Raw genomic sequence first — 17,228 nt, 5'->3', positions numbered from 1 at the left:
ATCAACATCCGGTTAAGACCGAGCGACCGCTGCTGCTACCGCACCAACATGTTGTTACTTCTCTCCGCCGCCAGGCGTCGCAAGAAATCCAACCACAGGGAAATTAAGATGCAGAAGCATGACGAAGACGCCTCTGAGTGAGTTAATTACAAAAATGTATCTCAGAGGTCAAAGCAAGATCATAGAGGCTTCAAAGAAGCCCTTATTTCAGCTAATTTACCAATGAAGCACTAATATTATTTGTCTAGTGTTTAACACCAACACTTAAATTAACTACATGACAGAATACATTATTCTTTGGCGCGTAAAAGTTACATGAGTAACTTTATATTTTCTATCAAAAAGATAGCAGGTAAATAAAAATGTATTTTTTTCCCAAGTTGATTGCTTAGTTCTGCTATGTCGTCCTGAAATTATTAAACTAACTTACAATGAATGCAACTCAACTTACAATTTGATTGTTACAGAACCCTATCGAGCACATTTCATAATCAAAAATCACATTGAAAGGTTTTCCATTTGAGTTGTGTATGTTAATAGTCCTTGTCTTTTGCACATCTGTTTAAGCAATTTAGGAGTGATAGCGAGAGGGAGACTAACATCATGTTAGGTCTTGATGCAACACATCATAATACAGCAGGCATGCTTTCTCTTCAATGAGACTCTAGAGATAGTAGAGCAATTATCAAAAGTCCATCTAAGGGCAAACCTCATAAAGTTTACAGTAATCTAATCGCATCTCGAAACTTTTCCAAAAATAAGCCCCATTTGATTTTATATGATTATAAATCCAAGGCGGAAGAGATGCAGCATCAGCAGGAATTAAAGTTGACTTCTGAAGGCATATGACTGCACTGGATTTTATTTAGAGGTATCAGAAAACAGGAGACTGCATACAAACACACTTAGTCCTTCTCCTTTTAGTTCACGTTTTATTCTGTTTAGATCCGTCAAATAAAATCCAAATGAAGTTTGTGCTTATAATGTGGAAAATTAAAAGAATGAAATCAATTTAACAAAGCTCTATATATTGTTCAGTTGTTTAAGATCAATGTTTTATTTCAACCATAATGTCTTCAACCTAACTTTATTCTAACACATAAAGTTTGTGCAGGACGTCACTGCGATAAGCAAAACGGCAATATTGCATTTATTCTAGCTTTCAAATTGTCACGTTTTATTTCCCCATCTTTTCCTTGTTGTTCGAAACCTCGCCCTCTTGGGAACCTTCGCCATCTCCACACCCTCTGCAGGTGGGGTGTACATTTACAGTGAATGAAAGCTCACAGTCATTCTTCATCTGAATCTGAGCAGGAGAGGGGGAAAAAGAGACTCAAACAGTTCTCCGTGTGCACGCCATCTCTCTCTGCATCATGGCCGCAGCTGCCCTCCTGATTCTGGCAGTCCTTGGATTCTGCAACACATTCACAGGTAGAGAAAAACAGTTTTCCTGATGAAGTGGAGCATTCAATTTGCGCAAAGATTCTTGCGTTTGCCAAAACGTGTGAGATCAGAGATCTGGTAACTAAATAGCCAACCTGCTCTTTAAGAGCTCCAGGTGTACTTCAGCACCTAGATACTGTTTGAGCTTGACTTTTATAATCATTAAAAGTTTACAAGTTTTTTTCCCCTGTAATGTTTTACCAATGCTACATGACATGCAGCGCTGGTGGCTTGGTGTAAATTTACAGCATCTCTCTTATTTAGACATAAATATCTGAGGACTTCTACCAGCATTAGCACACAAAGGAAGTTCCGCTTGTAAAAGAGAGTCATGACAAAACTACATGAGGATTTATCTTCATCTATGTTTTGTGATAACATGTATTAAAATTTCAACGGGCTGTTTTCCCACAATAAAGTAATAATAGTTGCCCTTTGTCACATGCAGTTAGTGGTGGTGTCGGTTTGCAAGAAAATGGACCTGAAAAACATGAATTAAAGGAGGTATTGCAATTTATCTTTCTCTATAAGATGCATGTATCATTTTCTATGTCCTATATTTGATGTATTGCTCAACTACTCAATTGTGTTTTTCTGCTGCAGACAGAGCGTTTCATGTCAGTACTTTGCACAGCACTGCCTGGCCCTCTGTCCTCTTCCCCATCAGGTAAAGCAGTGCAATCTTCGCCGAGGAAGTTGCACAGTTGCTTGTATGAGAGAGCTGTTTCTTCAGGAATTCATGACTCTTCAGGCCTCACGATGAAGTTGTGACATCTCTGATTTTTGTTTTCCCTTGTCATCAGTTCATACTCTCACGCCAGCTCACATCGCAGCCCTTCACACACTGGGGAAGCCTCTATCCCACAGGTACATGCACAGTCTGCAGCAACACACAGACAGACACTTACTTTAGTCCTCAAAGATATACTGTATGGGCCTGTTACTGTCATCAAGAAATGCCAAATAGTTATGGTTGATGTACCTCTTAAACAAAACAAATTAGAGACTGGCTTAAATGTTGCAGCAAAAAGTTACTTCTTTGCTTTAAAATGAAGGTAAAGGAAATGCAGATGTGCATTTCTGGTCAGTAGACTGAAAGTAGGATGCACACTGGCTTTTAACTTACAAGAAAAACAAACTTGGTAGTTTGGAGACATTTGTAGTTGCAAAAAAAAATCTACTGTAAATAGTTTACACACACTCTCACGGTGTGCAAACTGCACAGTGGATGTCCACACAATACTTCTATTAGAGTGAAGAGGTTTTAAAACCTCCATTTGTAAACAGCAAGCCATAGATTGCGGGCTAGCAAGCGACTAATTTCAGCTTATGTTTGTGTTTCTCTATAAAGAGCAAAACAACAAGAAGGTACACGGATCTGCATATTAATGTTCCTTGAAAAATATTTGTAACTTTTATGCTTTATTTTTGCTTTAGTCTATGTATTAAAATAAAATGATCAATTAACAAATATCACATATACAATTTTGACTTTATTAATCAACACTGTGAATGATTGTCACTTTTCTGTTTGACATAAAAACAATTAGAGAACATAGACTCATAGTCTCATTAAGAATTAGGCATTTTGATGAAATTTTGACTATGTTTGCAGCTTCTTATGCCATGCATTTTATTGTTTTTTAATTATCAGGAATGAGGCCTCCACTGTTGTCAGGAGGCTGAGAGGTAAGATCAATCAAAACAGCGCTTTGCCACTAGGCACTCTTTGGATTATGTATTGGAAATTATTTCATTCAAGGTTGGCGGAAAGTTCACATCAGGTGCAGATCATATCTCATCAATGTTCTGATTAGGATGCACTTTAAAGAAAAAGCTATTGCCTCAATAGCCATGCCGTGAATTGAGCTTATCTGTATGGATATGATAGTCAGCCATAAATACAGAACACTGACCTTCAAGCCGCATCATTATGAACACAGCATGACTAGAAGAATAAAACTTCTCTGTTTGCGGAAATCTTACAAAGTGCTGAAGCTGCTTTGTCATACCAAGCATTTTATTCAATGTATTCTCTGTGTTTGTACAGAGCTGTTTTCCATGTTTAATCCCAAAGTGGTCACTCAGCACGAGGGTCAGATCTCCTTCCACCATGGGTAACACGCAGATATCAACCATCCAAGTGCTTGAATGTAAAAATCGTACTATTCCTCATATGTGGAGGTAATGTGTTTCAGGAGTTTAATACAAGAGACAGAAGAGCTTTCCTCTCACCTTTCCAAACAGGTATATTCAGTCCATTCATGCAAGCTGTCATGAGTTCTAAGCGTTTAATTTCTTTGTATTGAATCAAACCCAACTGGCTTTATGTCCTAGGAGGAGACAGACTGGAACATTGTGCTGTTGTTCATCCCTGTAGATTTAACATGCGCCTGTTCAACAGATGTGAGGCTTCTTGTGTCAAATCTACAAAAAAATCTATTTTGCCCTTTGGATATAGCGTGTATAAAAGAGGTGTGTGTTTCTTTGCATTGTAGGCCGCTGAAAACATTCAAGCCACAGTTCAGGAAGTGGACGCAGCTCTGAAGATGCTGCAGATGCAGGTGTGATTTTGATGTTCCGTAAAACTTTGTCATCAACCAATAGAACAGTGGGGAAAAAACAAATCTGAGACAATAACTGTATGCTGTTGTGCTGGAAATGTGCTTCCAGGTGCGTCACACTATGGTTCACGTAGTGGTTTGGAGTGAACATCGTCAAGAAGACAGGTGAGTGTTTGACGAAAATCAAAGTTAAAAGTATTGCTCCTTGTCGATACATATGGGTGCAGTATGTTGGTATTATGCAGAGCAAAAGTGTTAGAAGGTAATAAAAATTATTAATTATTAAAAGTAGCAAGAAATACAATGTGTTTTATTGTAAATTTATGCGATAAACCGAGGTAATTCAAAGTGCTTTAGAAAACAAACAAAGAAACATCACAATACACTGGCAAAATACTGTGAAATAACAAATGTTGTAATCCAGACTAGAAAAAAAAAAAGTCCAGGTTCATGTTTTAAAAATCAAAGTCAGCTCTACACAGGTGGGTTTTTAGCCTAGGTTTTAAAGGAAGTCAATGTTTCATCGTTTTGCAGTTTTCTGGAAGATTGCTCCAGATTAGAGGATGTCGTGGAGTTCCTCTTCATCAGCAGCAAGGCTGTGGGGAGGTCATGGGAGATGGAGGGAGCTAAATGTACACCTGTTACTTCCCACATAGCTACTGGGCCTTAATTATTTCAAAATATTTAAGAATCATAGATGTATACCTCATAAGACTGGCAAACATAATTGCTGTGAAAGGTGGTTCTATGTGTTGACTCGGGAGCACTGCTCACAGACGCACACTACCCTTTCCACCTTTCTATGTGGAAAACATTTTTTAAAAAGGCATCATTTTTCTTTCGTCTTATAATTATGCTCAGCTTTGTGTTCATCTGCTACTCAAATCCTATAAAAACACATTTAAGTTTATACAACACAAAATGCCTATAAACTGTGAAGGATTGTCAGAGTTTCCTGTTTTTGCTTTGTGGCAGGTGTGCTTGTTCAAAAGAAGGCATAAACCCAGGTCAACAGAAAGTGTTCCTACTGAAAGCACTGCAGGTACAGCACTGACTGGCGCATGACTTGTAACGTGCATTCATTTTTCAGAGCTATCTTCATACTTGTGTGCTTGATCTGCTTTCAGGACTCTGTAAGTGATCTGCTGAAAAATCCAGCCCAGTACAGCCGAGGTGAAGACTTCACCGTTGCACTGCAGTCTTCTCCAGTTATCCTCGAATCCCACTCGGATTCTGTAAGTGAATAGAAATCAACACTAACTGTGGTGTCGTAATTACCTGTGAGCTGTGAACCATATGTTTCCTGTACTATTAGCTAATGCGTAATTTATATGTGATGTGTCTTTCTCTGAAGGAAATCACTGACTCCCATATAAACGAATTGGCTCTTCAGCTATGGACTGATTTGGTGAGTTCTCATAAATGCAAGAGGAACAAGCTCAGTTTAAAGAACAGTTTGTGCAATCATGTCTGGTATGCAACAAAGCAACGTGCTGTGTAGATAACAGGACACAGTCACTGAAACCCAAAGTAAGTTTGAATAATGATTAGACTTGGCCTGACTGATTAGATAACAGATGTTAAGATTAATATTGTGAGATTTTAACCTCGGGTTGTGTTTCCCATTCTTCGTTAAACCTGTGTGTTCGGGTAAACAGATCATACGTGTGATCCCAACATACAGTCACAAAAAATAATGACTCCTAAATTTTAACTAGTGATAAATTTCTTCTATCAGCTCCAGCCCTCAACACACCAGACTGAAATGAGTGATCCTCTTGTCATTCCCTGCCCTACAGAGGTAAGGTAAACCACTGAATCCCACTTTCTAAGACTAAACCAGTTTAACACATTTAACATTTTCCAGGAAAGGCCTTTTCTTCGAACATACATAAACACCCCCGATGGAAGAGAGCACGAGAATGTTGCTGGCAAAGCCTCTGCACCGATTGATCCTGTAAAAGCTTCTTTGATAAGATCCAAACCAGATTGTAGATAAACGACGATTCTGCTTTAGAATAACGAGGGATTCTCTCTGTTTTCATCAGGTCATGGGCACTGAAGTGCTTTGCACAGATCGAAATCCATCTCCCACCACACCTACATCAGGTAAAGGATATTCTTTTTTTTTGGTTTTATTTTCAAAACTTAATATCTGGAAAGCACTTAATTTTAAACTGTTTAAACTGAGCTGTTATTTTCCTGTGCAGTTCACAACGTCAGACCTGCGGATATCAAGGTGGTGGCAGCTGTGGGCGACTCTCTGACTGTAAGTGTTTTTCATCTTTTTTCATGTCAGCAGCTAAGTTAGCTGTATCCAACCACAATCGTTATCACAAAATCAGTGCATGCAATATCCCAATCATAACTGCTTGGGTGTAGTGTTTGTTAGGGTGTAATGCCTCTGGCCACCTGGATTTTATGCCAGCAACTAATCTAACATTTAGTGAACCAGATCAGAAAGCGAGATCGGGCAATGTGATGATGGCAAAGAAAGAGAGCATTGAGCAAATCAATATTATTTCATTAAGGATCAATATCATTATTATGGTATTTAAAAATTTTATCGAATTGTCATGTTACACTAATGTTTTTCTGCCTTATTAGCGACTTTTAAGTTGATTTTTAAGTCAAGGTAAAGGTCTGAATGAGAGACACTATTGTCTCTCATTCATGTTTCAGTATTACACCGTAATACTGAAACATGATTGAAACTTATTGGAAAGGCAACCAAAGCAGATCCAACTGTATCTTCTTTGTTTTCATTGGTCGTTTCTGTGATGCTACACATCTGATATTATTCCAGGCAGCCAATGGCGTCGGTGCAAAAGAAGACAACCTCTTGTTGGTCACTTATCAATATCGAGGACTGTCATGGAGGTAAGCTCTGTACTTTGTGATATTAATGATCCTTCTTCCTATGAGCTAAGATTTAAGTAAACTAAGGTCTGTTTCTGCAATTTTCAGCATCGGTGGGGATGAAGACATATCCAACGTCACAACTTTACCGAGTATGTTTGTTTCCTATGTTTTATTTAAAAATAATTAACAAACATATATTTAGTATAACAAGGTTTTAGCAAATAAAAGGTTGCTCTAAGTGGTAGTTTGTCTTGTCTTGGAGTCACTAAAACAAGTTAACGACTCTCACAATCTCTTAGTCCTTGGATGCACTTCCAAGACAAACTACCACTTCTTCTTAGCTACAGGTTCGTAGGATGTACTGTTTATGTCATTGGTAAAACTGAGCCTACAACAATTTGGTAATCACAATTAATACAATATTTATCAAGAAGGCAATACTTTCCCCCAAGTCCAGATTGTTTGACATTTTTCTGCCCCCGATCCATTAAATTAAATCACCATGTTAAGATTTTTGTACTCAGGTTTTCTTTGTCTGAATTTAAAATTTGACTGCTGACTTGAAATATTCCAGTGTAACATAAACGGTTCAATCAAGGTAATATTGTAAAAAAAAAAAACACTCATAATGGCAGCTTCTGTTGCTGCTCATACCCTCTGACATTTATGGTGCCTTCATGGACGACCTCAGCACACACATCAAATACACGTGCGGTAATGTAACCTGATAACATCACAGATCTTTGCCTTTAAGCTTTGCGCTGATAACAAGCTGGATTGTAGTTCATAAATTAATATTTAATAATATGTTATATAAATCAAAATCACACATACAAACACACAAGTGTAGTTCAAACGTCAGTGTTACTGTTCAATTGTTTGGTTGTTATTGCAGTTACATGTGAGCCTAAAATTTAAAGCAATGTGATGCATTTTTTATCTGTATTGCATTGAAATAATTGATTGCTTCAATAATTTATATAAGATGAAATTGTCAACCCATGATATTTGTTTTTATTTCTATTTTTAATTCTTAAAACAAAAGCTGCAATTTAAGTGTTAAAAAACATGTTATTGTATAATCTGAATTTAATACAGTTACACATTTATTGGGAACAATGATAAATGTGTACACAATATATATTTTTAGAGTACTTTTATTGCAGTCAAATATTCCCACAATATTAAAACAAATTATGTATTTATTTTAATTTCCTCATTTCTATATTAATTTCTTGGTAAATGTATTTAATACTAAAGCAAAACTCTAAAATATTCAGTATTGTCCCAGGATTAAACATGGATTCTCAATGAATGTCGATGTAGCTGTGTATGGTTTAAATCATTTTTCAAATCCTTGCATTTTTGTTAAACTAAAAAGTTAATTACCACATTTTTTCCAGTGATGCTACAGATGTTTATTAATTCACTTGATAATATTCTGGTTTGTACAAAAGGAGTCCCCAAGTCATGGAAACGACCAAACAGAGCTTAATCATTTATCTGTATCCATAAGCCTCAGCATAACATTTTTTTAATCTGTTTGAATGATTTTTTTGTAGACATCCTGAGGGAGTTTAACCCCAATGTGACTGGATTCTCAACGGGCATCGGAAGCCAGGACAGTCCAGGAGCTTTTCTCAATCAGGCTGTACCCGGAGCACAGAGTGTGTCAGTTAACCACCAGACATTTGAAATACCACCAGGCTCTTTATATTTTTTCCCCATTATAAATACATGTGTTGTAATATTATACTATCATCTGATTATCTTATTGAACTTTGTCTCTTGTTACAGTAACATGGTGCAGCAAGTACGCACTCTAGTGGCCAAAATGAAAAATAACCCGGTATGGAAGGAATTGTTATTTGCAACCATATACAACGTTTCACTGTCATTGTGCTGTTTTGTTCGCGTATTACATCACAGTGTTTATCTGTGATCTTCTTCAGCGCATTGATTTCTCCAATGACTGGAAGGTGATCACCATGTTTATTGGTGGCAATGACATATGTGCCCACTGCACAGACAGTGTAAGTGCTTTCTCCTCACACATTTTAAGACTTAAGCCATACTTTAGAGTGACCTGATTATTTTTAAACCACCAAATTTCAATTTAAAGTTGTGTAATGAATGATTTACATTACATTCAATATGTCTTCACTTACATTATTTTACATTGTAAGGCAATGTACAATATTTCAGTATTGTACTGAAAAGTACAATCAGTACAATACCCTTGAAATGTGAAAACCCCAAGCAAATGTTTGAACTGAATGTTTCCCTTCAAATTAATTTAAAGAGTTTTTTTTTGTCCTACAGGTTGTCTTTTCAGCCAGAAATGTTGTCAATCGAATCCGTGAAGCGCTGGACATACTCCACGAGGAAGTATGTTCTCATTGTCTTGCACTGTACACAATGTGTCTGAAAAGTGCCAAAGTCTGTATTACAATTACTTACCAGGCTAATTTTTTATTTCTTTCAATCATTCAGGTACCTCGTGCAATTGTTAACATGGTAGAGATGTTCAACATCGTACCCCTGCGCGAATTGCACAAGGACAAATCTTTGGGTTGTCCCACCTGGATGGTCAAGTTAGTGTTTTTTGTCTCACCAAGGAAAAAAGTAGGACTTAAAAACCTGTGACATGTTGCTTTTAACTGCCCTTGTGTGTATGTTTCAGTATCCTTTGCCCCTGCGTGATGACGGCCACTGATGGATCATATGAACTGCAGAAGCTCAGTGACTTCAACAGAGCGTATCAGGTACAGATCTCCTCACATTTTACGTCTTAATCGAGGAAATCAGTAGAAAAAGTCACCCTTTAAAGTCCTGTTTAATTTCACTTTTAAAAGTTGAAACGGACAATAATATTGTCAAAAATAAAATTGTAAAACTATCAGCTTACATGTTGTGTTTAGATTTCTAATTCTCGTTAGATTTGCATTATTTCAGGCTTGCAAGGAACCATATCTGCACTAATAAACTATTGCAAATGGGTTTTGTTCATCAATATATTCCCAGTTGAGAAACTGTAATTTTGTACTTGCTTACATGTAGTGCATAATGTCCCACAATGCCAAGGAGAATTGTGTTTAGTTCTCAGCATTTTTTTAGATTTACTCTTAGTAGCTAAGTATTATGTATGATGTATGGCGTATGATGTATGACGATAAAGGCTGTTTCTGCTCTTAATTTGGATTGTATTTAAACAAATGCTGTCTTAGAAGCTAAACCATCTTGTGATATTTGCTGTGCTTACCTTCTCCCCCTGGCTGTAATTCTCAACATGTTGTCTCTTTATTATCTGCAGCATGGCATGAGAGAGCTGGTTGACTCTGGAAGGTATGACACACGAAACAACTTCACGGTGGTGCTGCAGCCCTTCTTCAGAGAGGTTGTCCTTCCCAGGCTAGAGGTGAGAGCGAGCAGATTTTACAAAAAAAAAAAGAAAAAAAAAGTTGTTTCTTCACATTCTTTTTCTTTTTTATTCATTTTAAAATTCTTTTTACCTTCTATGACAGGACGGTCGGCCGGATCGCTCTTATTTCTCTCCTGACTGTTTTCATCTCAGCCAGAAAGCTCACACCCTCATGGCCCGTTCCCTTTGGAACAACATGGTAGTATTTGTCTCATATTTGTGTTCTTTTCTTTCCTTTTTTTAATCTAAAACAAGTTAACGACTCTCACAATCTCTTAGTTGGAGGCAGTTGGCAGCAAGACTTACACCCAGGACTTCCAAGCTGAAATTGATCTCAAGTGTCCAACAGAGGTAAAAAAAAAAAAAAAGTAAAAATTCTGAAATTGTATTCTATATATTGCTCCAAACATTTGCATGTATTCATTTTCATTTTGGTCATTCGTCTAGAGCAACCCATTCATTCGAACAGCAGCCAATAGTGACTACACCTTCCCAGGCCCTCCACCAACATCACCTCCCATTACTGTACGTTATGCTTCCCCAAATTAACATAGCAAATATTTATTGTGTGACCATCATGATAAAATATATGTATTTGTAATTTTTCTAGAACTGGGGCAGCGATTTCTCCTGCGCTTATACAACTCCGTCAAACTCTGTGCCCACTTCCGGTAAACATCCCGATGACAATCACGTGAAATGCTGTGTTTGACACATAGAAATGTACCAATATCTGGGTTTTGTTAGCCCACAGAGTGCGTCCAGCAGATATTAAGGTGGTAGGGGCTCTTGGAGACTCTCTAACGGTAAGTACTGGTTACAGAGGCCTAATTTGGTGTTAGAAATATAGAAAAAAGGACAGTCTGGCTCAACGACCACAATTGTTTTAGATCATTTGTGCAAAGATGTCACTTGGTCTTGTGAAATCTATTGTTGGGTGGTTATACAAATGCTAAAATTGGTATTCTGATGCTTTGTCTTCAGGCTGCATTTGGTGCAAGAGCGACAAACCTGGTGGAGCTTCCTACAGAGTACAGAGGAGTGTCATGGAGGTGAGACAAAAGCTTTCTGGAAAAAAAATCATGTAAAACTGTGTGCACTTGGCTCACTTTGTTTCTCTCTCTACCTAGTATTGGAGGTGATGACACTCTTGAGACTGTCACAACATTGCCAAGTAAGAGTCGAGATTTTTTTTTCTACGTTGTGTAATTGCACAGTAGCACCACTAGAGGTCAGTCTTAGCCCAAAATAAACGGAAAATCTCTGAAATGAATAATTTTTTTGTTGGCTTTTTACATCAGATGTCCTGAAGAAGTTCAATCCTGGTATCAAAGGGGCTTCAAAGGGAACTGGGAAAGAGCAGACTGGTTTCAACATGGCTGTATCTGGAGCTAAAGCAGGGTAAACTCAAACACTGTCAAATGTTGTGGGCATTTTATGAACTCATAAAAACAGCAGCCTGACAATATATCCAATTATGTGCAGAGGGGTTCCAGGTCAGGTCAGGCGACTGGTTGATGCCATGAAAAATGATGCTGTGAGTTTTTAAGTGATTTTAAACTGCTATTCAGCTTTGTTGCAAGGCAACGCATTTGATTCTAATGTTTGCTCTGTCTGTCTGTCTCTCTGGATCTTTTATTGGATGGAGCTAGACGGTGGATTTTCAGAATGATTGGAAGCTCGTGACTCTCTTCATTGGAGGCAACGACCTTTGTCAGTACTGCAATGACCGGGTGAGTCGCCTAAAGAGTTCCCTCTGAAACGCACAGAGTCTCTGGTTAAGCCTCACTGGGTGTTGTGTGGCACTGCCTCATGATATCACTCCCCAAATGGATCTACGCTCCAGAGCATAATGACGCTTTGTGAGAGGGCTCTCCTCTAATAGCCTTATTGTGTCAGAGTGAGATGAGAGCAGGCATGGTTTCTTTTCAATGAGCACATTCTGTTACCTTACCCCTCCAACACGGACCTCCCGCCTCCCACGTCCATCCCAGCCTCTGTCTGCATTAAAGAAGCAGAGAGGGGGACAGAGACGGGCCTTGTTCCCTACGAGGCATAAACAACTCAGAAGACTTTCTTCATCTAGTTTCTATGACTCACCTCAGGCTTTATAGACCTAGCGGTCTTTCTTTTAATGACTCTCTTTTGAAGCAGGTCAGGAGAAAAGTTGCATCAATTTAAAATGAGCTCTAGAACTGGGTGCTTACTGGTTGCATTCCTCCTCTAGCTGAATAGATTTAGACTAAGCCAGTTCATGAGAGCTTAGCGAGTTTTTCTATCGCTAAGGTAGAGATGCTAAGCAACAATGGCGGTTTGCAATATGGGCCATAGGGGCAGTTGCCCAGGGTGGCATTAGAAAGGGGACATCAGTAAAGATAGAGATTATTTATCTGAGTTTCACCCTGAACAGGTTTTCTATTGCTTTCATGCATGTGCAGTCAATGGAGAGTTATGTAGAGAAGGCATCCACAGGTTGCTGCTAGTCACACAGCCCCCACATGGAGGGGATGTGCAAATTATTCTGACATGTCTGATTTCCCCTTAGTGACCTTATATCTTGTTAGACCATTTTTTAATGGCCTATAGGATGACCTCATCCAGGGTGCCATCGGCTGTTAAGAAGGCTTAACAAAACTCTTTGTTCACCATTAATTATTTATTCATTCTGCCTAAAAAACCCACAGGCTGCTCTTTCACCAGCAAACTACACCAACTACTTGAGGACAAGCGTGGATATCCTGTACAATGAGGTAAGATGACTATGATATACCATGAAATCCTAAGTCTAACAGAAATTGTTTTCTTTACATTTTGTTTAGATCAGCACTAATCCGTAAAAGGATCAAGTCTGATTAAATTGGGTTTTCTTGGTGTTTGGTTTCAGGTTCCGAGAACTATCGTCAACATTTTAGAGATCCTGGAAATTGAAGACCTTCGCAGAATCAAAAAGGATGGCCTTGGATGCACCTTGGTCCAAAAGTAGGCAAACACAGTAGTCTGATCATGTCTTCATAAATCAAGGCCACTGAGTCCAAGAAGGAAAGCACTTTTTTCTCAAAACCTTCCTAATGATGAACTGGTTATGTAAATAACTTTAAGGTGAAATCCTCTTAAGTCAGATTCAGTTTAAAATGTAAATAAAAGAGACCAAAAGGTGTCTCTTTATAAATTTTCCAGTTCGCACAGCTTTTGGAAATGCAGATTTGGCACTGAGTTATTGAAAATTATTGATGTCATCAATGTTGTTGTAGATGTTTATGAACTATTTTTAATTTTAGAACCATTTTAGAGCCAGGCACATATAGAAGCACCCAAGGTACACGTGTGGAAAAAGTCTTAAATTTATATTCTTTTACAGTACCACAACAATACAGTGCAAAATAAAGAAAATTTGAAGCCCATCTAATTTAAGTTTTAATTCTGAACTGCCAGAAATCTTTTTATATTGAATAACACTGGAAACTCTTTAAAATTACCAGGAGATATGTTAAACACAAATTTGATGTAGGCAACAGCAAACATGAAATGGGTCGTCATTGTGTCTTTTAACAGAATGATGGCCAAATAAACACAAAAGTCATTTTAGTTCCCTGAACTTAACCTGATCGGAGAGCTGAAAAAGACTGAGCTCGAGAGAATATGCAGGACTCTGAAACATCCAAATAGTCTGTACGGTGATTATGATTTCGCAGGAAACAATTATTTTGTACTGAGGTATTTTTCCTCAAAATGCACTCAGAATCTTTTCTTTTAGAATATGTAACTGTAAGAGACAATTCGTTTATTTTTCAAAATATTTTTAGCATGGGTCTCGACTATTATGACCGACCTTAAATCCATTTCAAATAAAGCAATTCATTTTCCAAAATGATATGTTGATTTCCCCCCATTTGACCCACAGGCAAGTGTGCCCCTGTTTCCTGTTACCTGGAGAGGATTCCCCAGAGCTGGCTGAAATGAAACGGATCAACCGGGAACTGCAGGTTTCTAGACAGAGAATAGTGTCATTTCTGGAACACGTTATGAGTAAAAGAGGTCAGCAATAACATATTTATCCACTTTTGTTAGACTGCGACTGAAAATCTGGTGTATGGAGACCGTTATAACGGCAGAGAGGACTTTGCTGTGGTTGTCCAGCCTTTTTTCAGAAATTCCATCGTTCCTCTAGATGCCGTAAGCCGTCTGCACAACACTCAATTGCTGTTCTGAGATTTAGGTTTAAGATGGAAGCACTCCCGTCCTGTTAGAGCAAAAAAAAAAAAAAAACACTCAGTGCTCTTGTGCTTGCTTTCCTGCAGGATGGCGTGCCCGACACCACCTACTTCTCCCAGGACTGTTTCCACTTCAGCGAGCGAGGACATGCTGACATGGCTGCTGCTCTGTGGAACAACATGGTGAGTTTGGCAAGGCCAAAAGTACAAATCTAACTGCAGGGTTTTAGATATAGTGTTGCTAAATTACCACTTAAGCTGAGCAAAGTCCTGTTTCTGTTTTATCTCTAGCTGGAGCCAGTGGGTAAAAAACAGACCTACAACAATTTCACCAATGCCAGAAATATCCTCAAGTGCCCCACTGAGGTAAGACATCTGCTGCAGATTGCCACTGTTGACCCATTTTTGCAATGCATTTTGCTGTACATACAGCACAACTCCAACATATTCACACTTCTAAAGTTTTTCAATATTTTGTTGTTGCAAACTTACAGAACCAATATGTGTATAGTTTACTCTTAAAAACCTATACTAAATAGCTCACAATGACAACGTCAAAATAACTGTTTAAACACTTTTGTAAATAAAAAATAAAAAAAATCGGGACATTGACACACACTACATGCGTATGTATTCACACACATTGCCATGATGTTCAAGTATCAATTCGAGTACATTTGATTTCCATTGGTCGACCTTAAGAACTTTATCGGTGGTCAATTCAACAGCAAGCTCATTTCAGAGCAGAAACCAAACACATGAAGTCAGATTACTTCAGTAAAGAAATTGTAAGCAGGACATAAATCTGTAGAAGAAGGAAGCAAAAAAATATTACCTGGACTTAAATTAAGAATCACTCTAAAGACCTAAAAACTCCTGAAATGACAACAGACTTATACAGCACTAACCTCAATGCTCTTGCATTTTTCAGGAGCAGCCGTATATCTTCACAAGCGTGAACAGCTTCCCCAGTTTGACCACAACCACAGCACCCACAATGGGCAGCACAGCACTGCCTTTCACCCCAGAATGTCCAAGCACTGTCCCAGCATGGCTTGCTGCTGTACTGGCCATTGTAGGGCTTCTGGTTGGCTGCGCCGTCACCGGGCTCATCCTCTCCTACAGACACAAGAGAAGCAAGAAGAAGACCTCGGCTACAGTTGAGATGAATGCTTCTGCTCATAATGCTTACTCTAACTCTTAAACGGAATCATCCAAGCAGAAAAACGAAGAAAGTCGGGGACAAAACAGTGCTTTCTGAAAGCTCAGTGCTTGCAGGAACTACTAATCAGTGTTTTATGTTCAAACAAAGTAATGTCTGTCTGTTTTGACAAGAAAAAATAAGTAAATGCTTTATTTTATTTACAGAAATCAAAATGATCAGTACTTTAAATGACTAAATCAGAGAAATGTATTTAAACTTGTTTGGCTGAACATGTCAGAACAATTGTCTGTGAGGAACATTTGCACTTTTTACTTTTGCACACACTGGTAAGGCAAATTTAAATGTTTGCCTTAGTTGTTAGTATAACAACTAACATCGAACAGGTACTGCCACAAACCACTGAATATGTGCACATGTCTGCTTGCACAAACATGTGCAAGCATGTAGACTACCTTTAGTGGTTGCACATTTCTTTCTAATTTCCTCCTATCTGCACAAGGTTTTTGGACAATGTAACATGAAGTCCTGGACGTAATATCCTCCTTAAAACTTGATCAGAAATAAATGTAACATTGTGCAGTTTTGTGCCACTCTTTTCAGGTTTTTTTTCCTTCCAAAAGAATAATTGTATATTTTGCTCATACCAAAGACGGAATGAATAATTTGAGATTATGAATTTGGACAATTTGTACACTCTGTCCCCTCTAAAAGCACTGGGAGTACCATCACATTATGAATGGGATGGACTACTCATGCCTTGTGTGTTTATCATATCAGCAGTGCAATAGACTGAAGGCTATATAACCATGTTTTTTATGACACTCTTAAAATGATTAAAGTAGGCTGACAGCTTCTGTTATTTTCATCACATATTAAGAGGAAGAGGAAATACTTTGCTTTGATTAGAATTGCAGGTCTAATATTCAGGAATACATATTAAAATATATTTAGGGGTACAGACACATTTTAGAAACTTTTCTGTTCCTGCTGAAGAAAAGGATTCCCATGTTTCACTGTGGGGACAGTGTGTTCAGCGTAAGGTGGATTATCAACTTTTGGCTTGTTTGTTTTTTCATTTGTATCTAGACCAAAAAGTTTAATTTTAGCCTTATCGGTACATAGCCCCTTTCTCCATGTGTTTGCTGTGGCTTCTCGTGATTTGTAGTCATTTTTAAAAACAACTTTTAAAAAGCTATTTCTTGTGGGTGGAAAACATAAACAAATGTAATTTATTTCTTCTTTTTTTTTACCCATCAGGATAAATTGAATTCTGATTGGAATTGATTATATGTTGGTCAGACGACAGCTGTAAATAATTATTTAAAGATGTCTTACGTTATTTTACTTCGTAATGATTTAAGGTGTACAAATAACGGTTGTAATTTATGTTTTAATAGTGATAATTGTACTTTTTTTATTATATAGTTGTTATTATTTGAGTCTTTTAGATTAAAATGATCCCGTAATGATTTGAACTCTGAGTTTATATTGGGAACATTTTTATATATTACTTGCAAACAATTAAACTGTTATCAATCTGCTTGCCTGATATCCCTGATTGG

The 17,228-nt window shown here is 37.9% G+C and overlaps 1 protein-coding gene across 2 annotated transcripts; it reads left to right on the top strand.

The window, feature by feature from the left end:
• The first annotated feature begins 6 nt into the window (after positions 1 to 6).
• plb1 (phospholipase B1) lies at positions 7 to 17,166 on the top strand. Of its 2 annotated transcripts, none has more exons than XM_008399772.3 (44): positions 7 to 137; positions 1,315 to 1,431; positions 1,892 to 1,947; positions 2,047 to 2,110; positions 2,247 to 2,310; positions 3,098 to 3,132; positions 3,494 to 3,560; positions 3,642 to 3,690; positions 3,781 to 3,849; positions 3,942 to 4,007; positions 4,117 to 4,172; positions 4,983 to 5,049; positions 5,135 to 5,242; positions 5,362 to 5,415; positions 5,746 to 5,808; positions 5,875 to 5,964; positions 6,056 to 6,116; positions 6,218 to 6,276; positions 6,814 to 6,887; positions 6,975 to 7,018; positions 8,432 to 8,540; positions 8,667 to 8,718; positions 8,822 to 8,902; positions 9,192 to 9,257; positions 9,363 to 9,463; positions 9,553 to 9,634; positions 10,183 to 10,287; positions 10,394 to 10,489; positions 10,570 to 10,641; positions 10,738 to 10,815; positions 10,901 to 10,961; positions 11,038 to 11,096; positions 11,275 to 11,342; positions 11,421 to 11,464; positions 11,592 to 11,691; positions 11,776 to 11,827; positions 11,943 to 12,023; positions 12,975 to 13,040; positions 13,175 to 13,269; positions 14,192 to 14,273; positions 14,359 to 14,463; positions 14,589 to 14,684; positions 14,793 to 14,867; positions 15,433 to 17,166. In XM_008399772.3, the coding sequence occupies exons 1-44, from the start codon at positions 119 to 121 to the stop codon at positions 15,703 to 15,705; spliced, it is 3,381 nt and encodes a 1,126-aa protein (XP_008397994.2). In that variant the 5' UTR covers positions 7 to 118; the 3' UTR covers positions 15,706 to 17,166. The 2 variants fall into 2 exon arrangements, with proteins under 2 accessions (XP_008397994.2, XP_081459527.1); XM_081603401.1 differs by having other exon boundaries at positions 1,254 to 1,431; positions 15,433 to 17,165.
• The last annotated feature ends 62 nt before the right edge of the window (positions 17,167 to 17,228 follow it).

This window comes from Poecilia reticulata, chromosome 22 (assembly GCF_904066995.2).
Source record: "Poecilia reticulata chromosome 22, P_reticulata-male-v2, whole genome shotgun sequence".
Lineage (NCBI taxonomy): Eukaryota > Metazoa > Chordata > Actinopteri > Cyprinodontiformes > Poeciliidae > Poecilia > Poecilia reticulata.
Note: the sequence above shows the minus strand (reverse complement) of the source record. Positions and strands in the feature narration are given on the sequence as shown.

What these genes read in the sequence shown, in the direction of transcription:
- plb1 (XM_008399772.3), top strand. An exon ending in TTGTCCTTCCCAGGCTAGAG is followed by an intron (nt 10,288 to 10,393) that starts GTGAGAGCGAGC and finishes CTTCTATGACAG; the next exon opens with GACGGTCGGCCGGATCGCTC. An exon ending in CTCTTGGAGACTCTCTAACG is followed by an intron (nt 11,097 to 11,274) that starts GTAAGTACTGGT and finishes CTTTGTCTTCAG; the next exon opens with GCTGCATTTGGTGCAAGAGC.